Source organism: Pipistrellus kuhlii, unplaced genomic scaffold (assembly GCF_014108245.1).
Source record: "Pipistrellus kuhlii isolate mPipKuh1 unplaced genomic scaffold, mPipKuh1.p scaffold_m20_p_1, whole genome shotgun sequence".
Classification (NCBI taxonomy): Eukaryota; Metazoa; Chordata; class Mammalia; order Chiroptera; family Vespertilionidae; genus Pipistrellus; species Pipistrellus kuhlii.
The window spans coordinates 172,771,747-172,798,531 of NW_023425404.1; the positions used below are offsets into that span (position 1 = coordinate 172,771,747).

The window sequence follows — 26,785 nt, forward strand, 5'->3', positions numbered from 1 at the left end:
TTTTATAAACAAAGTTATTCTTCCATATAATCATGATTCCACTATCAAAACCAAAAAATCAACTTTGATACATTCTGAAAATCTCAAATGCTATTCAAGTTTTTCCAAATACATTATTTATAATAAAAGGATCCAGTTAAAAATCATGTCACATTTTGTTGTTTTGTTTTTTTTTAAATATCTTCAGTCTGGAACATTCCTACCTACAATGTTTTTTATGACCTTGACACTTTTGAAGATTGCAGGTCAGTTATTTTGTACAGTGTTCCCGCAATATGAATTTATATGATGTTTCCCCATGATTATATTCAGATCAGCCATCTTTGTCAGGAAACCACAGAAATAATGCTTTCTTGTTTTCATTGCATCTTGTCAGGTGGTGCACAATTTCAGTTTTTTTCATTGCTAGTGATATTCATTTTAATTACTTGATTAAGGTAGTGTCTGCCTGATTTCTTCACTGAAAAATAACTCTTTTCCCTGGTAATAAATATTTTGTTGAAGGGTAAGTGGAACCATGTAAATATCCTATTTTTTAGAAATCAGTTGCTTAATTTGTTAATTTTATCTACATAAGCTAAAGGCTTTCTATTTTATTTTTGTGCTCAAAATTGTTCCCAATTTGCAGCAGTAGACCACTTAAGCTGGCTTCTTTGCTTTTTGGATATGTCCCATTATTTGAGTACTTCTTTACTTTATAACTTGACCTTTCATTTCCCCCCAGCTTTATTGAAGTACTGGAGGCCTTGTGCACAGATTTGTGCACATTGAAAGGAAATTAATTAGAAGGTGGATCACCGGGCGGGACTGGGTGAGACAGGCAGGACATGCCCAGGAGCCAACCTCCTACAGTCCTTCCCCAGTTGGCCACACCTGGGGTGGCCCCAGGGCTTGAAGGGTGTCTGTGGTGTGAGCCGGTCCCTCTGGCAGGTGGGGTTGCTCAGCCTGGCCTGTGGGGATCAGGCTGAAGCTGGTAGTCCAACATCCCCCATGGGGTCCTCGAGTGTAGAGGGCACTCTGCAAAGTTGCTGTCGCTTGGCAGCTTCTGCATTGAGCATCTGCCCCTGGTGGTCATTGTGAATCATAGCTCCTGGTTGGCCGGTTGGCCGGTTGGCCAGTCACTTAGGCTTTTATATATATATATATATATATATATATATATATATATATATATAGATAGAGAGAGAGAGAGAGAGAGAGAGAGAGAGAGAGAGAGAGAGAGAGTCTGATGCGTGAAGATTCCTACAAGAATAGGCCTTCCTTCCCCTGGCTGCTGGCACTGCCTTTCCACTCCAGCCTGGAACTCCCTATCTGTCTTCCCTTGCTGCCCAGAGGCCTGAAGCAGCTGGGGTGGTGCAGTATGTCTGCATCGTTGCCATGGTGATGCAAGTGTCCCACCCTTCCTCCAGCCACTCAGAGCCTGAGTATGTAAATTACCCACCATTTTTGGGTTAATTTGCATACTTGAGTGACCAGGGCACCTTTTTAACTCTTTGTTGAGCAGACAGTGTGGTTTGAGATACTGGAGTAAGACATTTTGTCGGGAAACTGAGTAATCTTCAGATAAAATTAAGAATGTAATTTTGTGGATAATTTATCTAGAAAGGACACTAACTTTCGTTTGAAATACTGGTTTCTCTTAGGAAAATAACAAAATAATAAAGAGTGTTGTTGATCATTATTTGACACTGGAGATTAGCATGAATAGAAAAAGATTTATTTAAGGTTACTAGCTTTTACTGTTGTGTTTTGTGGTGAACATCAAATTAAATATTATTACTGTCTTCTGTATGAGTCACTTTTCCTAGTTTGCATGATATGAAATTTCTACTGTGACCAGGCCAGTTTCCAGGCTATTCTCTAAAAATACCATGCTTATATTTTATTATTATTTTTCATATATTGCCTCTAATTAAACCATTTTATATCACCTCTTTGGTTACTTAGGTCTTAACTCTCCTCTCAGGTCTAACATAAAATTCTCTTTTCACACATTTAAAGAAAATTTTTTTTCATAAAGGGCATGGACATTGGAGTTTGATAAACCTGGTTTTGAAACCAATTCTGTTTACTTGTTATGTTGATATTAGCTTCCCTGATCCTCAACTCCCCATAAAATGGTTAGATTAGCATTTTATGAGAAAAAAATTATAGCATATTAAATATCTGAAGCATCTTAAAGTGCTAACAAATATTGTCTACAGCACTTGATAAACCAAAGATTGTAAACGAACAGCTCACAGAATGCTTATGCCTTAGACTTAGGGGTGTCGAACTCAATCAGAGAAGGGGCCAAAATCTAAAATCCAGCCTAAATCGCGGGCCGAATGGTTTACTGAACAGTCATAAACTGTCATTGTGATGGAAACGCAGCGGAGTGCAGTGATGACAGCGCGGTGCGGGCCACATTGCAAGGCCTGGCGGGACGAATTTGGCCCGCGGGCCTTGTGTTTGACACATGTGCAGAGGTATATCTATTTAATGTACACAATGTTTTAAATACTTTCCAACCCTAGAAAAAAATCAGATTACATACATATATAGATTCTAGTTTCTGTTTAGAAAATTAAAGCATCTAATTCCCAAATAATGAGCAATCTAGGTGCTAAGTAGGCAGCTTTTCTTTAAAAAAAAAAAATCTATTTTTAAAAATATATCTTTATTGATTTCAGAGAGGAAAGGAAAGAGAGAAGAGAGAGAAACTTCAATTATGAGAAAGAACAATTGGTCGGCTGCCTCCTGCACGTTCCCTACTTGGGATCTAGCCTGCAGCCTGACATGTGCCCTGACTGGGAATGGAACTGTGAACTCCTGGCTCATAGGTCGAGGCTCAAAACTGAGTCATGCCAGCAAGGAAAGTAGTCAGATTTTCTGAGGAAACATGCTTCAATTTGGCACAGTATCTACCTTGCCCTTTGCATTTATTTACTTGGCCTTCTTGAACCTGGTAATTATTTGAACTTACTATCCTGGAATTAAACCAGGTATTTTTTTGTATTTGAATACATTCTACTTTTCATTTTTTTAAAAGTATATTTTATTGATTTTTTACAGAGAGGAAGGGAGAGAGAGAGAGAGCTAGAAACGTTGATGAGAAACATCGACCAGCTGCCTCCTGCACCCCCCCCCCCCCAACGGGGATGTGCCTGCAACCAATGTACTTGCTCCTGACCAGAATCGAACCCGGGATCCTTCAGTCCGCAGACCGACGCTCTACCACTGAGCCAAACTGGTTTCGGCCTACTTTTCATTTTTAATTGTATCTTATTCTCTTATTACAATATATTTTATTTTATATATATTCTTTATATATTTGTAGAATATATTCTTTATATACGTAAATATTATATATATATAATAGACTCCTAGAGAGCAGTTTATTTTTTAAAAATTAATGAAAATTCCCACTAGTTACTAATAGTTATAGCACATTGTAAGTAAAATAAATACTAGTTAAATTAGATTATGAGGTAGAGAGGTGTAACTATATCAGTGGAATTCACTTTGTGTGTTACTAGGATTTCTTTCATCTCTCAGTAAGGCTATATAAAGGAGGAGAAATGCAGAGGAGAAAGGGGGTGGGAGAAGCAGCTTCTCTTATTCTTTCTGCTCTTTCCAACTCTAGGATTGGTTTTCCAGGGCCTTTCTTCTGGTCACAGAAACTTTGTTATTGCACATGTTCTGAAACTATTTGTTTTGATCAGTTTTTACTTCTGTAGCTCTCCCACTTGGAAATTATACTCGCTCTTTGTTTAATTTAGCTGTTACATAAATATGTTGAAGTGCTCCACTATTTCAGTTCCTGCTGTGAAAATATTTTGTAAGCAGCAGTATTAAACACTTTTTTTCCTCTCAGCTGTATAGATCATAAGAGTTTGAGAGCAGCAAGAGAATCATTATCCGTTACACTGCAGGGCTTAGAAAAGAAGGGGTGCCCACAGTTGACCTCAAGGTAGAAGAACCCCAATTAGGACCTACATTAATGACTCCAAATTGATGTTTAAATTTTAAGTAGAAATTCAGCTTTTGTGATATTTGTAAACCAAATAAAATGGATTCCACTTGAAATAATTATGTTCTTCATCTCACCCCAAATCAACTAAGTACTTATTAAACTTAATATGTGGGATAAGTTTATTTCCCCTGAGAGCCACATGGGATAGCTATTGCTATGATTCTCATTTTATAATAGGGAAATTTGAGATCTAGTAGTGGTAAGTAACTTGTTGAGAGTTAGATAGGTAGTGGTAGTGGTAAGATTTTTGACTCTTGCTGTCATACTTCTGCTTCTGTACCCTTTCCACTAAGCTGCTTGCCTTGTCATCCTGTGCATATCTTACCTATTCTGTATGTATATGCCATGCCCATGTATAAGAGCTGATAAGATGTTGAAAACATTTTCAGATTTCCTACCTTTGATTGCTTGAAATTTAATTTTTAAATTTAAAAGTTTCTACCATTATTGCACTGTTATAGCAAACTGTATCTCTACTGTTTGAATTATTCTATTCCTATTCACAATTTCATCTCATCTATGAAATTCTAAAAGTTACCATAGCTGTGATTTTCTTACACTGAATATATCCTATATGGATGCTCTCCCTTTAAAAACAAACAAAAATACCTTTTAGCTATGATGACTTTGGATGAATAAAAATATTCTGCCTCAAGAATTTTCCAAGAATTAATAATTCTGCCTCAAGACTTTTCCAGTTACTCAAAATATCTCTTTTTTCCCTAAGAAAAGTTAAGTCTTCAACAATTAATTTTTCCCTTTCTACTTAAAGGTATTTGCTGGGATAAAAAACTTTGCACTTTCTACTCAAGGGGAAATTTTCTGTTCAACTTTTTTTTTTTTTTTTTTTTTTTAAATAAAAACCTATATGCAATGCTGGATGAGCCACAGTGGGAGGAGACTAAAAGAATAGAAACTGGACTTTGCAGTTGAAAAGTAGAACATATGAACAACATGGTGAATACTTAAGTTCATGTAAGGTGACCTTGAACAGTGAAAGTCAGTGTCCCAGTGTAGTGGGAGCTGAGGTGAGTCTGTGGAGTCAAGCATGTTTGAACCAGGTGATGTTAGTCAGTGGCTTTGGAAGGAAAAGCTTCTGCCTGGCTGTCTCATTTCATAGTGATCTGTAAAAAAATGGAGGAAGCAGATAACTCTGATTTTATGACTTTTTAAATATAATATTTTAATTATTTTGATGAACCAGATTTAATTCTGAATATTTTAAAACTGAAAAGTATAAGAAGCCCAGCTGGCTTGGCTCAGTTGTTGAGTGTCTATCTATGAACCAGGAGGCCATGGTTTGATTCCTGGTCAAGGTGCATGCTCTGGTTGTGGGCTCAATCTTCAGTGTGGGGGAAGGGAAATGGTATGCAGGAGGCAGCTGATCTTTCTCATTATTGATGTTTCTGTGTCTCTCTCTCCCTTCTCTCTAAAATAAACTATAAAAAATACTTCTGAAAAACTATGAAGAAAAATATTGTTATCCTGTTACCCAGAGAAATCTATTATAAATATAGTTAATTATATATTTCTTTGGCTCCATGTATTTAACTGTCTAAACAACTGCCTGTTGCCTTTATATTAAATAAGTTCAACAAATTTAGGATCAGATTGCCTAGGTAATTTTTAGCTTATCTTTTCTCGTGTAACTAAAGCAGCATATAAATTAAAGTAGCCAGTATACCTCACTAGTTTGCCATACATTTGATATTGCTCAAAAACATGCTTTTGCCATGTTTTCTTCTGTAATAATTAGCATATTTTGTTATTCTCTCTTACACTATTCTTTCTTCATTTTAAATTAGGAATAAGAATTGAATATTCTTAAAAAGAAATATTTGATTTTTTAATATGATGAGGTAAACATTTATGATTATTTTTTCTAAGTGTTATTCTGTTAATTTCTTTTATATATTTTTATTGATTTCAGAGAGGAAGGAAAAGGAGAGAGGGATAGAAACATCAGTGATGACAGAGAATCATTGATTGGCTGCTGCATGCATACCTTCACCCCCACCTGGGTTCAAACCTGCAACCTGGGCATGTAACCCAACCAGGAATTGGACCATGACCTTCTGGTTCATAGGGCCACACAACCACCAAGACACACTAGCTGGGATATTCTGTCAATTTCTTTAGGAATCAATCCTAGATCTAGGCTTTATAGGTTAAATCTATAAGCTTTAAAAACAAATAACATTTTTTTTAAATTTTCATATGAGAAAAGTAAAATATTAACATAAAAACTTTAAAAAGATAAAATTGACAAAAGAAAAATAAAATGTAATCAAATAACTAGATTTCACTCTAACTCTTGGGTTTATAGTTTCATTAGAGCAGTGTTTTTCAACCTTTTTTGGGCAAAGGCACACTTGTTTCATGAAAAAAATCACGAGGCACACCACCATTAGAAAATGTTAAAAAATTTAACTCTGTGCCTATATTGACTATATATAAAGTAATTCTCTTGAATAGGAATCAAATAAACACAAAGAAAGTATTTTATAATTACTTTATTATAAAATATTAAGTAAACAAAATAGTAAAAAATTATAAAATTCTTGTCTTGTCTGCACCTACGGCATACCAGGCAACATCTCGCGGCACACTAGTGTGCCGCGGAACAGCGGTTGAAAAACGCTGCACTAGAGGCTCAGTGCACAAAATTCGTGCATGGGTTCGGTCCCTAGGCCTAGCCAGCAATCAAAGCACGAGTGTCTGGTGTGGAAGGGCAGGTCCCAGCTGACCTCTGATATGGGCATCATCTGGGCCTTTTCCCCTTCCCACCCCACCTCCCTTCACCCTGCCTGAGTCAGTGTCCAAGCCCCTACATGGAGATGTGGTGAGCATGACAGGATGTCACAGGCCGAGGCACAGCGTGGACCTCTGGGCCACCCAGAGCACCACATGGCATCCTCTCCTAGCTGGCCTCGTAGTGAAAGAAAAACTCTTATAATGTAATGATGTGATCACACAGTGTAATTCCTATATAACCTGTCACATATTCTATTGGTCAGAAAGAAGTTACAGATCCTGCCTACACAGTAGGGAATGGGATTCATAGGAGGACATGACCACCAGGAGGCTGGGATAATGGAGCCACCAATGACTCTACCTATCCCAGGGCTAGTTGTTCACCCTATCTCTTCTCTGCACCCAGTTCATGTATCTTGTGGATTTAAATACTGTCAATAAATGGAGAGTGTTCACTTTTATACTTAAAAGTTTGATTACCATATTTAAATTCCACACTAATACAGTTAGTGTTTACTTTATATTGCTCCTCTTGGGTATGTCTAATGGACATCTCCAAATTTACATATCCATAGTCAATATAATTACTTACCCTAATAACCTGCTTTTTTCATAGTTTCACAGTCCTACTTAATGGCAGCTTTATCCTTTCAGTTGTCCAATCAAAAACCTTTGTGTCATCCATGACTTGTCTATTCTTTCATACCCAACAACCTATTTATCAAACCTTTAAAAAAAATTGTTTGCCATTCCTGGTTAGTATCCCTATCTTCAAGTGGCATTAAATGTCATCTAAAATATGGGTCAATTGTGGCTCCCTGACAATCATTCTAGTCCTAATGGGGAGTAAACTCTATTGGCAATTTTTAGCAACTGGTCAGGGCCTACTCTCTGATCTTGCTATTGATAGAAACTACATGGCTTTCTTTACAGTATACTAGATTGCTTCATGTCAGATGTTGCTTACCACCAAACAAAGCTTCATTTTCTTAATGAACCTTTCAGTACTTGTTTCACTCCAAAGATCAAGAAGTAACACAGGTAATGGTAGTCTAACATACTCTCTGTGGAGTTTTCTCTTCTGTGGCCTTTTTTTTTCATCCTGTGTTCTTTGTTCCTTCCTTCTCCCCTACATCCTCAAAAACTGTTAAAATATGCTTCTAGATAAGTTATGACTTGCATCATTCATATACACTTTGATCTAAACTTGTTAATAAATGCATTATTAACTTTTTCCAGGTGAATTTTTACTTTATACCGTTACTCTTGTTATAAAATGATTTTTCCCTATGGACAGGATTTGAGACATTCATGTTCTTGTTAATTTGATTTAGCATACAAACATAGAAAGGTTCATGACTGTTGCCTTGAACTCATGAGGGAGTTCTTTACTGTCCATACATATTAGGTGAACCATGGCCAGAACATTCCGTTTGAGCTTGGGCACAAGTAGATGGTGACTCATGGAGGCAGCTGATAGAAAAAAAAGGAGTGATCTCAACTACAGTGTTTGAGAAAAGTTTATAAATTCATGCTCTACCACTATAGAAAGTCGTGTAACTATCTTCTTTTCACATACTTTGTCATTCTTTCCTTTCTACTTTAAGTTATTAAAGTTTATTTAAGCAGGTATCATTTTCTGGGTAACTTAGCCCACACTTGTCTTTTGCCTTTTTCTATTTTCTTGAATTCTTACAGTAATTTTCTAATTATATTTTTAGGATTCTGCATCTTGAACTTTTGGAGGAGAGCATCTGAGCTTCAGAATTTCTACCAGGTAATGAGAAAATATGAAAAAGGCCCATAGTTGCCAGATTATAAGTGTCAGTTTTAAATAACTTTGAGAATCCTTTTTCTTTTCTTTTTTTTTTTTCTTAATGAAAGAAAACCCCTGAAAGTTTGGCAGGATATTTTATAAAAAATGACATTGATGATAAAACAATTTTTTAAAGTTGTATATAATTTTAAGTGTTTTACTTATTATTCAGAATTAGCCCAACCACAGAAAGAATAAGACAGATGCCAACTGAATAGGTAGATGTTTTCAAAATAAGATCCTTCCTATCAGCAGAAAATGTTTTACTTGATAGGCAAAGGGAATTGTGTTTTGCTAGCAACAATTTTGGAGAGATGAGCGCTTGTTCAAGTACTATATGCTTCTAAAAGACTGCATTTTGGCTAGCTGAAACCACCACGTGTTTTAAAATGTCATCCATCATTTCAGTGTTAAGATCGCCCCCTGGTGTGAATACAATCACAAGTTTATGATAAATCATGTCTATGAGAAATCATATGTTTATGAGAAATTAAGACATTGTTTTTAAAACTTCATTTTGCTATTAGATGGTGACAAGCATCTTTTTTAATGCTAGTTTGATTTGGTCAGTATAATGTTACTATGCATAAACATAAATTAATTTTTTCTTGCCCTTATCCATAGTTATATCTGTAGTCAGTGGTCAGCTTGAAAGTAGAATTTGAGAATATCTAATTTGTAATCTTTAGTTAGGTTAATAACCAATAATATATCACTAATAAATGTGAAATTACATACTGAGATAAAATTTTATAGGATAATCAAGTTCTGTGGTAGTAATAATTTCGTTAAGAGACATAAATTACTGTGAATGGTTTTCTTTTTCGGTAAATTCGTGGGTACTTTAATAATTAAACATGGAAATTCAAACATTACATTTTCTTTTTGAAATATTCATGGTATGAAAAAAATAATCCAAGTTTTGAGATTTTATTACAACACAGCAGTTCCCCATAGCTTTGGAACTTGCAAATGTAAGCATAATTCATCCCTGAATGATAAATAGAGCTCTTATCTATCCCCTACGTGACCCCACCCCCATTCTCATTCAAAACTGGCAGCACGGTATCTACTTTATAACTGTCATTTTTCCTTGCATTTAATTTTTAGTCCTTTGGGAATCATTAAACTATCCTTACAAAGTGAAAGTATAATATTTTAAACTGCACTTCTGTACATTTGGTTATTGCTATTATATTTCCCCTTACTGTCTCTTCTGCAGACTAAATTATCTTTATCATTTTAACTATCAAAGTTTATGTTCTAAACTTGATAATTTGCATGTTTTTAATACTGAGCTGTTTGCATTTCACTGCTTTTACTTTCATTTTCTTCTCCATACTCTCTCATTTAATTCTGAACCCTTAAGCTCAGCACAATATTTTATTAAATCCTAACTTATTGAAAGAATATCTTCTGAAATGTAGAAAATAAACAAAAAAATAATAGCCATGAACCTACCAAAGTAGACCTGTGTTTGAATAGTAGTTTTCATATTTACTAGCATGACCCTCTCAGAGCCTTAATCTCTTCTGTAAAATGAAATGCAAATCCTATTTCACAGGATACTGTTAACTCATCCTTTGTATTAATATATATTTAACACTTATTATATGCCAGATTTGGGATTGAGTGCTGCATGAACATTTACTTTCCACAACAATTCTGTGAATTAGGTGCTAGTATTTCTACTTTATTGATAAGCCTTAGAGAGGGTAAGAAACCTGGTAAGTGCAAAAGCCAAGATTTTAATCTCGGTCTTTCTGACTTAAAGTCACCTCTCTACTATTCATTTGTTTTAATCACATTTACTCATTTCTGCTACTTTGCTGATCTCATTGTTCTTAAAGTCAAGAAATCTCCAATGTGTAAGCATAGAGGAAACAGAAATTTTGAAAAAGAGGAGGTGGATCCTTTAATAGGGATGTTCTTTGTGGCTATAAACCAGAATGGCTGTGGGGCATTTATTCTACACATTTTTCTCAATGTAGGCAGTGCATTAAGAGAACCTTTGTTGGCCTTACTGGAGCAGCTACCTTTCAACATTAAAAGGCTAGGATTACTACTAAGACTTTAGCCAGGATATCCTTGAAACTTTAAATGGATACCAGTAATTTCCTTCCTTTGGCTCAGTGGCTAGAACATTGGTCTGTGGACTGATGGGTCCCAGGTTTGATTCCGGTCAAGGGCATGTACCTTGGTTGCGGGCACATCCCCAGTAAGGGGTGTGCAGGAGGCAGCTGATTGGTGCTTCTCTCTAACCGATGTTTCTAACACCATCTTTCTCCCTTCCTCTCTATAAAAAAAGAAATCAATAAAATATATATTTAAAAAAAAGAGAGAGCCTTTGTTATTAGCATGGTTGAGCTGGTGACAGCAGTGACAAGGACTATTGGGTTGTGAACCTTAAGGCACCTTTATTCAATAATATAAAGGCAGGATAATAAAATGCTAATTTTAAAACTGTTGCATGCTTCTAACTCACCATTTCTGTTAGTTTTCTCTGGACCTGGGGCTATACTCTATTCCTGTGTGCCTTGCTATTCTATTTAAGTAACTAATTACTTAAATTGGCTCTGTGAAGCCTTCCCCATTTTTCTCGTGGCTTAAGAATTTTTCCTGATATTTTAGATACCAGATTTTATCCTTTTAATTGCTACAGAGGCCAATGTAATAAGTTTCTCATTTTGTTAATAATTTGTTTTGAAGTCTACTAAGTAATTCACCTTGGAAACATGGTATGATTAGGTCTATACTTTATTTAATAAAATCTGGTGTTTCATATTATTCCCTTGGTCTTTGTAATTTGCTCTAGGGAGTAGACTGTTCAACCATGATTTAAGAGCACGTTGAATGGCATTTGGTTCAATGGCCTCGTTTTCAATGGCTGGATGACTGTTCTTGTTGAGGTTGACTCCTATTATACTTGGGTCAGTTGTATAGGCCTTAATACAGATAAGGATGTGTATTATTATCTTACTTGGGTAATACATTATCCCAAACACACACTATCCTTAGGAAGGTTGTCTCAGTCATTGAATCAACGAATGAGTGAAAAAATGGAAGTCATTTTAGTTTTCTACCTTCATTTTAGCCCCACCTCTATCTACACTTTTTTCCTCGTGCACACGCACACATTTCTTGAATGTGCATTTGACTTAGACTTGTTTAATGTCCGTGGAATCGGTCCCTGATATCATTTTGTGTTAGGCTCTCATATTTTTCACCTGGAAAATTGGAATGGTCCTTTAATTATATTCTCTCTCCAAAGTTATCTATCTCCAATAAATTTTCCTAAAGCAAGTCTTACATATATAGTTTTCCTACAGCATTGACACTAACATATTTAGTGTCTTTTTGTTAAAACACTTGGGTTCTTGCTTACCTCTCCCCTAATTTGGCTCAGTACCATTATCTTCACCCTATGGATTCTGTACTTTGCACCACTGGAAAATATTATAAATCCCAGAATGCTTTTTACTTTCTTTTCCTTCCCATGCCTTTATCAATTATTGCTCTCTGCCACTAACACCCTTCTGCACTTCATTTGGGGAGCTCCATTTTCTCCTTCTAGCACAGTTCTTTCCCAACTAAACTCCTACTCCATAAGCACACACACAGGCTGAGTTAGTGCCTCTTCAGGGGACCATACAAGACCCTGTGCTCAGTCAGCTCTGTTCTTGCAAAGTTCAGCTTAAAGTGTGCAGCTTGATAGCAAATATTATATTACTCTATGTTTTGCCAGATATATAGAAAATTCTTGGGAAAAGTTTATTTATGAAGCTCATGAAGAGGATGAATGGAATTAGAATTCCTGTGAAGCCCATCTATCAATTAGGCTTTAAAGCTTTTAGATCCAAATGCTTCATTCCTTTCAGCCATTACTGGGCAAGACAGTGAGGCAACCATTAGCTGACAGCATATGCTCTCTCATTTACATTGACTTCCTTACATTTACATTTACATTGACTCTCCCAGAATTCATATACTCAGTACCCCTCTGTGACAGGGATTTATTGTGGTTCACTCAATATTCATTCTCCTCTCCTTATTTGAGATGTCCAGATATTGTTGCAGGCAAAGAGAGAAAGGGAGAGAGAAACAGAGGGAGAGGAAGAAGGAAAAGGAGAAGAAGAGAGGGGGGAAGAGAGAGAGAGAGAGAATGAATGATAACATGGCCCATATTTTCTCATCCTTCTTGTTGCTATGGGAAACAAAATCTGTTATAATTTTTGTCCAGTGAAATATGAATAGAAATCTGATGGAATTTTTGAAGAGATTTTGCTTTCTTGATATAGACATTGCCTTATCTTCCTTTTGTCCTTTTCTTCTTCATTTCTGAAATTTACTCATGGTGAGTAGAACTAGAGCAGCTACCTTTCAACATTAAAAAGCTAGGATTACTACTGAGACTTTAGCCAGGATATCCTTGAACCTCCAAATGGATACCACTTATTTCCTTCCTTTGGACTTCTCATTACATGAGAAAAATTTACCCTGTTGTATTTAAACCATTGTTATTTGGGTTTTCTGTTACATCAAGTGACTCAAAACCTAATTGTTACTAATTAGTGTTACAGTTAAAATGAATGCATTAGAAGTGTAAGTTTCTGACCTATCCGACAATATATTTGTTGACTCAACAACCAGTAGGTCTAAATACTTTATAGGAGGTTTTTAGACCGACTGTCAACATGTACTATCCTAGATCCTAAGATATAAGGGCTGGAAATATCATTCCTATGCAAATAGCTTACAGTCTCATGGGGGGACAGAAACATTAATTACAATATACAATACAAGATAACTAACATCAGTAACACAGTAGTGCCTGCAGAAAAATATAAGTGTAAGCAGAGAGAGCATTTGCAATTTGATCAAGCTTTCTTAAACTGTTAGTATTTTTGAAGTCAGAGAAATGAATCTCTCTTCTGGAATTTCAGGCACCCTGTGCTTTTTCAATGACACAGTGTAGGTGGTCACTTACTTTTATGTGTCAGCCTTGCTGATCTCACTAATAATTAAAATGAACAGTCTAGGAGACCAGAGATAAAATCCATACCTTGAACTGCTGACAGGCTGTCTTTGAAAAGACAAATTGGTTGAAAAGTAATTTGTGGAAAGAAGGGCAAGAAACAACACAGCAAGTTGCCAAGGATTCTACTGGCACAGACTGAAGCAGGAAGCCAAGAGCTATAACAAGGAAGGCAGTAAACAAAAAACTTAAGCTCAGTGGTTGAAAGGCCAGGGTTAGTCGAGTGAGACATCAAAACATCAGCTCACAGTGAGTGAGGGATAGGGAACAAGCCTCCCCAAGAGAGCTCAAAAATAGGCTGCTCTGCTCCTCGCCACAATGTCTGTGAGGAAAGCCAGAAGCAGACCATAATAAGGACGCTATCTATAAAATCATAGAGACTCAAAGGAGTTAAAATAAGAAAATGGTCTTAAAATAAAGCTTAAAATGTATAACCAGTTGATGTTTAAAAAAGACATTGAATGCTCAAAGAACCTAGTTCAAAAAGAGGGTCCAGGGACATTGGCATTGATTTTAGTGATTGGTCTTGTGATTATTTTGGGAACAGATTTTGAATTTAAAAAAGAAAGAGACTCCAGAAAAGGCAAAATCAATGTAGAATAAAATTTTGGGGACTGGACCAAATGCCATTCAGAATTCTTAGGACTTGGGATAAACTACAGAAGGAAATTTGAGCACATTACTGTGTTTTTTTTCTAACTATGACAGATGAATGAAAGGAAAGCTGCCAATGGTTAGAATAATAAGGACTGACCATCTCCAGTTTACCACACACTTGAGAGAGCTTTGAATACCAAAAAGGCATCAAGACATGTTTGTGCAATCACAAAATATTCCATACTTTTACTCTATCCAGGATTAATGGATTAAGATATGCTTTGATGCAGGACCAGTGAGGTCTGATAGAAAGTTAGAGATACTCTTCTGTGGTACAAGTCCAATCTTCTGGATAAAAAGAGAACAACTAACATAGATAACAGGTGTTTTTTGCTTCTATGATCATATTCTATCTATACTCTTCATCTAATGAGGAGTGCTAATCACAATTAAATTTTAGTGGTTTTCTGAAATTTTTTGCATTTTATATATTTTTTTCTGTCTGAGATATATTAGATTACATATGATATTAAATGTATAATAATAAAAGTATTGCACATTATCTAAATTATTTTCAATATAAGACATATAAGTAGTTCATTCATGATTTTTTTATTTTGAGAGTGCTACTTCTGAGGCTGCATAAATTATCTTGCATGATGTCAAATGCCATAGAAGAGGGACCTAAATACAATTTAACTTATGCTTTGTAATTTGATGCTGATCTAGAATGCTTAACTCACCTAAAGTTTTCTTGAAACTTTTGCTTGTAGTTTTTGAGTTTTATATATATATATATATATATATATATATATATATACACACACACACACACACACACACATATATATTTCATTGATTTTTTTACAGAGAGGAAGAGAGAGGGATAGAGAGTTAGAAACATCAATGAGAGAGAATCATCGATCAGCTGCCTCTTGCACACCCCCTACTCGGGATGTGCCTGCAACCAAGGTACATGCCCTTGACCGGAATTGAAGCTGGCACCCTTGAATCCGCAGGCCGATGCTCTATCCACTGAGCCAAACCGGTTTTGGCTGCTTGTATTTTTTGGCTGCTTTGCTTCATCTGTGAAACAGTAATGTACTTTCAAAGAGGATATTACTTAACAGATTTACTTTCTAGGCGTCTAGGAAATAGTAAATATCCATGTTTACCTTATCTGTGTATTTTTTATATTTCAGTGTCAGTCTTTCAAAATGAGGAGTTCTGACTTTTTGTACCTTTCTTCACTTATAAATAATGAAATGGTTTATTAATATTATTGTTCTCCATACATTACTTTCTTTGATATTTTTGAAATGTGGCAACAGACAGCATGCGGCAGTATAAGAACACATAAAACAGAATGTTACCAAAAAACCCTTATTGGATATTTAATTGTCATTACTTTTGTAAGAGCCCTCTCTCATCCTGATGATGAATTCTATTCCCAAAATCATACATTCCTGACTTTTATAAAAAAGTGTATGCTTATAGTGAGCTATTAATATTTGATGAATATAACTTTGATGATTACATTAGATTTTTAAAAGAAATCAAGCACATATAATAATCAATAAACAGTTATGAATTTGCAAAGGAGTTTGATTTAAATAGTGAGTTTTTTCCCTAACTTTCTAATAACCTCAAGTTACATAGGGAGAGATTTCTTTTCCTGCCAATAGTTAGCATTTATAGAGAAACCATATGGTTTATTTTAGCCTATGTCAGTCTTCTAAATTCTCTTTTACATACTGTTTCAAGACTAATAACTATTATGATAGCAATCAAGTTGTCTTCAATAATTTATATCTATATTTATATGCTTGGATTAGATCTCATTTTTATGTTGCACAGGCTCTCTAGGTGAGACCCATGAATACCAGTATATAAGAATATTAAAAAAAATCAGTAAAATTGTGCAGAGTGACAGTTGTTATGATGAGATGATTTGTAGAAATGTGGTTAAGGTTCTGTGTTGACTTCATATTAAACATAAGTGCAAAGTATGTGTTATGGGATGAATGTTTATGTTTCCCCAAAGTTCATATGTTGAAATTCTGACTTCCAATATGATGATTTTAGGAGGTAGGGCTTTTAGGAGGTAATTAAGTTTAGATGAAGTTGTGATGGTGGAACACCCATAATGGAATTAGTATTACAAAAGTTATAGCTATAAATAATAGAACAAGAGGAGAGACTAGAGTTCTCTGTGAGGACACAACCAGATTGGGCACACTGCAAGCCAGGAAGAGAGCTCTCACTAGGAACCAGATTGGCCAGCACTTTGATCTCAGTTTTCTCAGCCTCCAGAATTCTGAAATAAATATCTCTTTTTAAGCAACCCAGGCTATGATATTTTGTTATAGTCGCCTGAGCAGATTAATTAATACAGCATGAATTAGAAGCCAGTGACAGTTAGAAAAATTTCAAAATTTTTTTCAAAGTTGATTCCTAAACTCATATCTTCCTTTAGGTATCAATAAAAAATGATAACCAAAACACCAATAGTGGGCATTACTAAAAAGATGATCTGTTAGGAATTAGAATGTTTGGAAAATATAGTACAGATTATTTTTTGTAACTAAATTACAATGTGAAAAACTTGGTTAAAAAGAATGCCTTTTGAATAGTTTTCTAATTATTTGGATCTTTGATCAAAGTTGAGTTGAATTTCCTTTGTGACTCAATCATTGTTGAAAGTTGTCTTCTGTTGCTTAATACCAATCATTAATAATTTTTTTTTTGCATTTGGAAACTTATACTCTGAAGCAGATTTCTCATTCTATAGTACAGTAAAGGTATAAAAATTGAAAATGTGTAGTTATTTGTAATGGAACTCTCTAATATTGGTTTTTGCGTGTTTATCATTTGCCACTAATGGAAATCAGAAATTTCCAGATAACTAGAGTTTCCCACTCATATTTTATAAAAAAAAAAAAGACTATTTCAATATGCTAAAAGTATTTTTCAGTATTTCAAATTATATTGAAGAGATTAAGATTTTCATCATAATAGTTATTAGACTGGAGACAATATGTAAAAGATAATTTAGGAGATTGACATAGGCTAAAATAAACCATGTGGTTTTATATATATGTGGAATATAATGAACAAAATAAACAAAATAGACTCAGATACAGAGAACAGACTGGCAGTTATCAGAGGGAAGGGGTTTTGGGTCGTGGGTGGAAAAGGTGACAGGATGAAGCAGTACAAATAGGTAGTTTGCAGAATAGCCAGAGATGCAGATTGCAGAATGGAGAATAATAAAAACATAATATGCTAATTAGACTGGACAGCCAAACAACCTTCCGGGTGTCATTCCAGACTAAGATTTGGGGGCTGAGGCAGAGACTTTACCGGCTATCAGGCAGGCAGGCAAAGTGGTTAGGGGTGATCAGGTAGGCAGGCAGGTGAGCGGTTAGAAGCCAGCATCCCAGATTGTGATATAGGGCTTAAACTGGCAGTCGGACATCCCCCAAGGGTTCCCAGATTGCTATAGGATTCAGGCTGGGCTGAGAGACCCCTTTCCCCTCATGCATGAATTTTGTGCCCAGGCTTCTAGCTTAGAGATTTCGGGAATGGTGCCAGGTGGGTACTTGGGTCTGCAGGGTAACCACTCTGTAGAACATTTCATAACATTCAACTGTAGAACATTTCATAACATTCAACTGTAGAACATTTCATAATGTTCAGCTGTAGAGTGCATGGTTTCTGGCCACTTTACTGTATATCTGAAACTGGTGCAGAATGGTATTGAATGTAAACTGTGGTTGAGGGGGAAAAAATTGTGTTTGTGTATCTCAAAACAGGTATTGAATTTTTTTTTATGACTTTGAAAGCAATCCATTTTCACCATAGAATGTTTACAAACTAAAAGAACATTTGGTTTGCAAATTTTGCTACCAAAAACAATGTTGTAACAAATAGCTTTGTACTTTAGTTGTGTCTATGTGCAAGTATACCTTAATTTAGAAATTACGTGCATTTATAATTTTGATAGATGCTTCCAAATTTTAAGTTAGATTGTCATACACATTTCCACTAGCAATATATGAGAACACCCATTTTTTTACACATGCTTCAACACAGTGTTTTCAATTTTTTGAATCTTTACCAATCTGTTGAGGGGAAAAAGATGTTTTCAATATGCTTTTGACTTTTCTCTTATTATGATTGAGAATATTTTTATGTTTAAGAATTATTTATATTTTAATTTTAAGGAATTATTAGTTTATATACTTGCCCGTTTTTTCAGGTACTTTTTTGGAAAGATTTCGAGATTTGTACATTGCTTATAATTATTAGTTGCCATTATTTTTTGTAATTTGCTTGTCTTTTGATATTATTCCTATAGGACTTTGCTATTCATTACATTTTTTAAAAGAAATTACTTAAAAAAATGTGTTCAGTGAACAGTATTGCCTCTAGATGAGATTATTTTAAATTTTTTTCATGACTTCCTCTAATAATTTCATGGAGATTAATTCCATATACTTAAATCTTTGAGTCATTAAGAATTTATACTGTTGAACTGATAAGGCAGAGTCATAATCAAAGGAAAAAAGAATAGGGTTGGAAGAATAATAAGTTTAAATACTTGTGAAAGAAGGATGCATCAAAGCAATCAAACTGGCTATCTAGTGGCCCTAACATCTTTTATTGAAAAAAAATCCATCTTTTTGTGTAAATTTGCAATGCCACCTTTTTCATATGTAAATATAGGTGCTAACATTTTTGCAAAAGAGTTAAGGTGGGTAGAAAAAGAGTTCTTCCAGGAATTTGTAAATAGATTATTCATAGACACCATGATATATACTTACTCCATGGTCACCAAATGATTATTATGAAATGATAATGTTGTTTCATAATGTTCAACAAAACTGAATTATGATTCTTGACATATTTTTCGATTTAAAACAAGATGAGTCTTGGCAGTATGTCACACATATGAAAAGTAAATATATTCTCTTCAGAGGGGAAAAAAGTAGTGATGAAATGATCATTTGATGTTCCCCTTATGGTCTGAAAATGTACTTTGTTTTTATTCCTACTTTTAAAGTTTTTTAAAACTAAATATATGGACCAGAATATGGTGTTTTTAAAATGTCACATGTGCACTTGAGGAAAATTTGTGTTCTGCTTTTGTTTGGTGAATTATTTTATAAATTTCAATTAGGGCTGGGTGGTTTAAAGTGATATTCAAGTTATTTCTATACTTAAAATTTCCCTGATTAATTTTTCTAGTTACTGAGAGAAGAGCGTTGAAGTTTCCAATTCTAATTTTGGATTTTTAATTTTCTCCTTTCAGCTCTATCAGTCTTCATCTGATATATTTTGAAGTTCTTTTGTTAGCTTCCTCTACATTTAGAATTGTTTCATATTCTCAAAGAATTGATCCCTCTATAATTATGTGATGTTTCTTCTCATATCAGATAATTTTTCTTAGTCTTAAAAGTACTTGGAAATTAAAAAGGTTAGGTTACAACAGCTTCTTCTATTTTCTGTTTCATGGTATACATATCTCCAAGTCCAGTTCTTGTGTCATTAAAAACACTGCTGTAAATGATCACGCTTGTTGCTTGTTGTTTTGTATCCTAATTTATGTCAGTTCACCTGTAGGCTGTAAAATATAAGATCAAATATATTTAAGGTTAGTTTGGGATTTATTGAAAACTTAAAATACTGTTTCTGCCAAATAGAGTTCATGTTTTGTTTTCTAGAAAAGTAATTTCTTTTTCTTTCTTTCTTTTTTTAATATATTTTATTGATTTTTTTATAGAGAGGAAGGGAGAGAGCTAGAAATTTCAATGAGAGAGAAACATCGACCAGCTGCCTCTTGCACACCCCCTACCGGGGATGTGCCAGCAACCAACATACATACCCCTGACCGGAATTGAACCCGGGACCTTTCAGTCTGCAGACCGACGCTCTACCACTGAGCCAAACCGGTTTCGGCTAGAAAAGTAATTTCTATCCAAAGGAATTGCTTATGCTAACATTATTTTCTGTGATGAAAGGGACTTAATTCTCTCTAGTGCATCATTCAAAGTCCTTCTCATGACTTTTACCTCATGAGTTTCTATTGAGATTATGTGACAGACACCTTGTTAAAAATAGTTAATTAACAATACATATTTGAGTTGAATTCAGAACAAAAAAGCATCAACTAAAAAAACCAGGTATGTAACTCAGAGGTGGTTTTTAAGTAAACAAGGTCAGTATAAGGTATGGCTGTAACCTTAGTGTGCTTAAAACCTACATGAAGAACTTGTTAAAATTCAGATTCCCAAACTTCAACTATATTAATCATGGCTGACTGTGTGATAGACTGTTGAATATAAATCTTAACTTTTACCTTATATTGACTACTCTTTGAAATATACTGCTTAACTGTTCTTATGTTTTAGCAGAAACCAAATCATCAGGTTAGTTAGAGAATTATTTTAGTCTGAGTACCTGATAGTCTGCCTTGAAGATATGGTGCAATCTCCTGCTGGAATGAAGACAGTTAATAGCAAGATCTGGAATTTGGCCTTGCATATTTTAATCCCTATTTGGGACTAGATTGGGATTCCTTGACACAGCTCTGCTTTACTTTAGCATTTTACCATGGTTAAATTTTTATTTGTTGCTTGTATTGCTTTCTCTACCTCCAGACTATACATTCTTTGAGATTGAGGTGCTGTTCTACTTCTAGCCCTTAGCACAGTTGCTTAATTCACATGAGAAGAACCAATGAGAGGGCTGTGACTCTAAAGTGGTGTCACTAAAGGGGATTTTTGATGAATAAAAGTGGATTTGGGAGTTCTCCAAATCACCCTCACTTTATAGTGTGTTTCCTTTGAGAAGTAGTCATTTAATGTCCATATTATACACAAGCCAAATGAAGCTAATATATTTTTTAAAGATTTTGTTTTAAAAAGGGCAAAATTTGAGGTGAGTGGGAACATGTCTAATAAGTGAGTCTGAAAACATTTTATTTTAGTCATTTGTTCAAAAATAGTTATTGAATACCTATAATATGTAAAGAACCACATATTATATTAATAGGTAGAAATAATGGTTTCTGTGTTTTTGAAACTTACAGTGTTTGTGGAAGAAAGACAGCCAAATGAGTAATTAAAACAAAACGTGTGCTATCCACAACAATGGCATGTCTGAAATGGTTAGCACAGAACCAAGGGTTTGTGTTTGTGGCACAGATAAGACTGAGATGCCATCATTGTACCTTTCGATGAAAACAAAATGTGTGCACTCATTAATCATAGCAATAAGTACATTTCTGTTATTTTGGTTTTCCAATCCACTGAAAGATGCTTAAAGTCTAGGATTCTGTCTTTATGTAAAGTATTCTTTACAATTCACTGCAATATTCTGAACATAGTGGACCTTCAATAAAAAATGCTGACATTCTTTCTGCCTTCTGCATGTGCTTAGATTAATGTCAGTGGATTCAATAAAAGCAACTGGATACTTACAGGGGCATTAAACAATTGAGAATTGACATACAATTTTTCTCTCTATTCATTCTCACTTGTCCAGTCATTCTGGATGTTTTCAAACAATCCATTCCGGAGTGGATGTCAGTGCAGTTACCCCTTGGAAGGGGCATAACAAGATGCACTGGAAGCCACTGCACAGTACTCTGTTAAAAAAAAAAAAAACTCTTTTGCAATTTTGAATGTTTCTGAAATTTAAATTTCTAATTAGGTCTTTTCTATGTTCTGAGAAATGCGTAGGTTCAAAGAGTTATTCAAATGTCTCATACAAAGCGAGATCTGAAGCTTAGTGGGAAACATGTTTGAAGAGGGTCTGGATAGGGTGACACTCGAACTCAATAGCAAAGCTCCAATCTACTGATGTGATTAGAGAATCTGGCCTCTTTCAGCTGCCCCAGTTTGAGGCTTGCTTTTTCCTCATCTTGTTTTTCTTTAAATTTCACTGAGCCTGACTCTACCACCCTACTGTAAGCCCTTTGTGCTATTTTTGCTTTAACTTCATCAGTTTTCCTTAAGAGTGGAAAGTATTTCAGAAAGTGCTATATACTTTGTGACCTAGGATTATGCCTTGACTATGTAATTATTCAGAATGCTTAGAGCCCTAGTTAGTGAATTAAAGTTGCCTAATTAAAGAATGTCAGAAGAAAATGTACAGTGAAAATTTTGATACTGAGTTTATTCAGTTTGTCATGGAGAGGTCATAGACTTAGCGGACTGATGAGGGAAATGTGAACCTAGGCTTGACTATTTGCATTATAGCTGTACTTAAATCTGCAGTCCCAATTTCCGCATCAACAGAAAGAGGATAATGATTCTACCTGTACCTCAAAGTGTTGTTAGAATGGAATACAATAATTCATGCAAATCACATAACAGAATGCCTGGCTCTTGGTAAATATTTTATTTAAATAAGTATTGGTTCCTTTCTTATGTATTCTCCGGCGTATAAGACGACTATTGAAACGGAAAAAAAAAGTCAACCGAAAATCAGGGGCAAAAGACCAAAATTGCACAAAAATTACCTGCAGATCTTGATGGCAAAGTAAGTCTTTTTTTTGAAGTGGGGGGGGGGGTAGTTTTATACAGTGAATATAGGCCTAAACCTATATTTTAACTGTAAAATTAGGGGTCGTCTTATACGCCAGAAAATACGGTATTCTTTCTGTTGTCCATCTATACACATATCCAACAAAATAGACTCTAGCAAAGAATGGTAACGTTATTCTTTAATCACTTATTCTATATAATTGAGGTTTAATTGCTTTTCCTCAATAACCCTTTTTCGTGTCTGGTTCTTCTTTTAACTTCTTATGAGCTGTTGTTTGAGATGAGGTTGAATCATTCTTTGTCTCTATACCACACATGTCAAACACAAGGCCCGCGGGCCAAATCCGGCCCGCCAGGCCTTGCAATGTGGCCCGCACCGCGCTGTCATCACTGCACTCCGCTGCGTTCCATCACAATGACTCGCGGTGACATAGGAGGCTTGTGATCTCGCAGGCCGCCTTGCTGGCCACTGTACTTGCTATCTATTACGCATGCACATAGATAACAAGTAACGCGAGATTCAGGAGGCGTGACCTATAGTCCGGCATCCAATGTGGTTGTGCGGGTGGCAGAGCAGAGGAGAGAGTGAGTGTGCAGGCATAAAAAATACACAGCAGAAGCTGCCAGTTCCTGGCATAAAGTGCAGGCATAAAAATCGCAACAGAATCTGCTATCTGTACCCAGCCAGGCATTTATTGACTGACTTTTTTTTTCTCCACTCCATCTGCCAAATCAAGCTATCCCTGTGCAGTTTTCAACTTTTTCCTTCTAACGCAGATTTCCAATAAACTACATCTTTTACTGCCAATATTGATCCCAAAATGTCCAGGAAAAGAAAAGTTGACAGTGAAGGCAGACAATTTAATGACAAATGGGAAAATGAATACATGTTTGTGCTTAGAGAGGGCAAACCAGTGTGGGTGATGAAAGAGTACAATATACGTCGTCATTTTGACACCAAACATAATGTTAAGTATGGCAAATATACTTTGGAAGAAAAGCATAAAATTGTTAAAGAACTAAAAGGCAAACTACAATCACAGCAGCAAATGTTTACAAAGGCTACAGCGAAAAACGATGCTGCAGTGAAAGCAAGCTTTATAGTGGCTGAAGAAATTGCCCGTACTTCAAGGTGTTTTTCAGAGGGTGCCTTTTTGAAGCAATGCATGCTAAAAGTGTGTGAGCAAGTATGCCCAGACCAGATACAGAGTTTTCAAAATGTCAGTTTGTCAAGAAACACCATTGCAGATAGAGTTCAAGAACTCTCAGGAAATCTATCATCACAGCTGGCCGAACAGGCATGCAGTTATCTCGCTTTTTCACTTGCTATCGATGAAAGCACAGACAACACTGATATAGCGCAGCTGTCCATCTTTATACGTGCTACGAAGACCGACCTCTCTGTCACTGAGGAACTTTTGGATGTAGCTGCCATGCATGGGATGACGACTGGTAGAGATATATTTGAGGCTGTGGAGAAATCTATAAATAATTTTAAATTACCCTGGGAAAAGTTGGTGGGGCTAACTACCGATGGCGCACCTTCAATGTGCGGAGAAAAGAAAGGCTTGGTTGGACTAATGAAGGAAAGAATGCAAAAAAGTCACTGCCACACACCCTTGATTACTTATCATTGCATTATCCACCAAGAGGCTATGTGTGGAAAAGTTCTGGACATGAATGACATAATGACCACAGTCATTAAAACTATTAACTTTATACGGGCACGTGGCCTGAATCATCGCCAGTTCCAGCAGTTTTTATAGGAGGTGGGTGCAGAGCATGGAGACGTGCCATACCACACAGAAGTAAGATGGCTGAGCAAGAGCGCAGTCCTCAAAAGATTTTTTGAGCTCAGAGAACAAATTGCTCTTTTCATGGAAAGTAAAGGAAAGCCCTTGCCTGAACTGTCGGATCCCGCCTGGCTATGTGATTTTGCTATGATGTGTGACATATGCGAGCATCTGCCCAACTGAATCTGAAGCTGCAGGGACGCAAACAAGTCATCACGAAGATGTCTGACATGATCACAGCATTCCAGCGTAAACTTCAACTATGGAAGTCCCAACTGGAACAGGACAATCTTGCCCACTTTCCCGTTTGTTTGAGTATCTCAACCACTATTTCTGGTACTTTTCCTTGCAGTCGGCTGGCTACCAAAGTTAGCCGTTTACTAAGTGAATTTGAGCGGCGCTTCTCTGACTTTAGAATACAGCACTCAGGCTTTGACATCTTTGCCAATCCTTTTACAGTTGATGTCAACAATGTGCCCCATCACCTTCAGATGGAGATAATCGAGCTTCAGTCTGACAGTGGCCTGAAATCAAGGTTTCAGGATGTTGAAATTGAGGACTTCTACCCTCTACTGCCCCTTGACTCAATGCCAGAGCTCCGACTTTATGCTGCCCGTATTCTATCCATGTTTGGGAGCACCTATCTTTGTGAACAGATGTTTTCAATAATGAATCTGAACAAAAACAAGCACAGATCACGCATTACCGATGACAACCTCCATGCTGTTTTGCGGGTTGCTACAGCCCAAGAAATAAAACCGAACATTGACTCATTGATCCGGGGAAAACGGTGTCAGACATCTAGCCAGAAAACAAAACAATGAGCATTTTAGGTACATTCCAATATTACTGTTTTGCTTGATACCAATATTACTGTTTTGCTTGATAGCATGTGAGTTGGTTAACAGCACTGTTAAGGAAAAGATTGTTCCACTCATTTTAAATTCACATTTCTGGTTAACATTGTCAGTTTATGACTGTTCAGTAAACCATTCGGCCCGCGATTTAGGCTGGATTTTAGATTTTGGCCCCTTCTCTGATTGAGTTTGACACCCCTACTCTATATAATAAATATAAAAGGCAAAATGAAGCAAAATCCTGAATCTAATACCCACTTTTATTTATTTATTTTTAAATTTTTATTTTTAATTATTTATTTTTAAAATTTATTCAGGAAGGGAGAGGGAGAGAGAGACAGAAACATCAGTGATGACAGAGAATCATTGATCAGCTGCCTCCTACATGCTTCTTACTGGGGATTAAGCCTGCAACCTGGGGATGTGCCCTTGACCAGAATCAGTCTGCAGGCCCATGCTCTTTCCACTGAGCCAAACCAGTGAGGGCAATCTCCCACTTTTAAAAGGCTCACAAACAAGCTCCAAGGCCTTCAGAGGAGGATGTCAGTAAGTTGTGACAAAACTGCAACTTCTAGTTCTTGCCCATATGCAGCCAGTGTTACAATGGAAACAACATCATTAAAATGTCCATACTACCCAAAGAAATCGAAAGATTCAGTGCAATTCCTATTAAAATATTGACAGAATATTTCACAGATGTAGAAAAAAATTTCCAAAAATTTATATGGAGCCAAAAAAAGACTCCTAATAGTCACATAAATGTTGAAAAAGAAGAACAAAGTTGGAGGGATCACAATAGCAGATATCAAGTTATATAAAAAGCCACTGTAATCAAAGCAGCCTGGTACAGGCAAAATAACAGGCATAGAGATTAACAGAGACCCTAGAAATAGACCCAAGCCATTATACTCAATATTTGACAAATGAGGCAAGAACATACCAGTACGTTGGAGTAAAGACAGTCTCTTTAATAAATGGTGTTCAGAAAATTAGAAAGATACATGCAAAAAAATGAAACTAGACCACCAATTTATAGCAGACACAAAAATAAACTCAAAGTGGATAAAAGACTTAAAAATGTAAGTCATGAAACCATAAAAGTCTTTGAAGAAATCATAAGCAGCAAAATTCATTCATCTCTCATAGCAATATGTTTATAGATATATCTCCTAGGCCCTAGGATCTAGGGTTAAGGAAACTGAGGAGAAAATAAACAATTGGGACTACATCAAATAAATATTTATTTTACAAATAAAAATATAGGATACCTGATTAAATTTGAATATTACATAAATAATGAATACATTTTTAGTATAAATGTATCCAAAATATTTTATCTAGCAACCTTCTTTTAGAGGGCAACATG

The 26,785-nt window shown here is 35.7% G+C and overlaps 1 protein-coding gene across 1 annotated transcript in view; it reads left to right on the plus strand.

Moving 5' to 3' along the window:
- Positions 1-26,785, plus strand: part of GABRA4 (gamma-aminobutyric acid type A receptor subunit alpha4) — a 177,276-nt gene that overhangs the window by 104,985 nt on the left and 45,506 nt on the right. The window contains exon 10 of the mRNA XM_036417206.2: positions 8,491-8,546. Within this exon, the coding sequence (XP_036273099.1) occupies positions 8,491-8,505 (15 nt within the window). The 3' untranslated portion in view covers positions 8,506-8,546. The remainder of the gene's footprint in view (positions 1-8,490; positions 8,547-26,785) is intronic.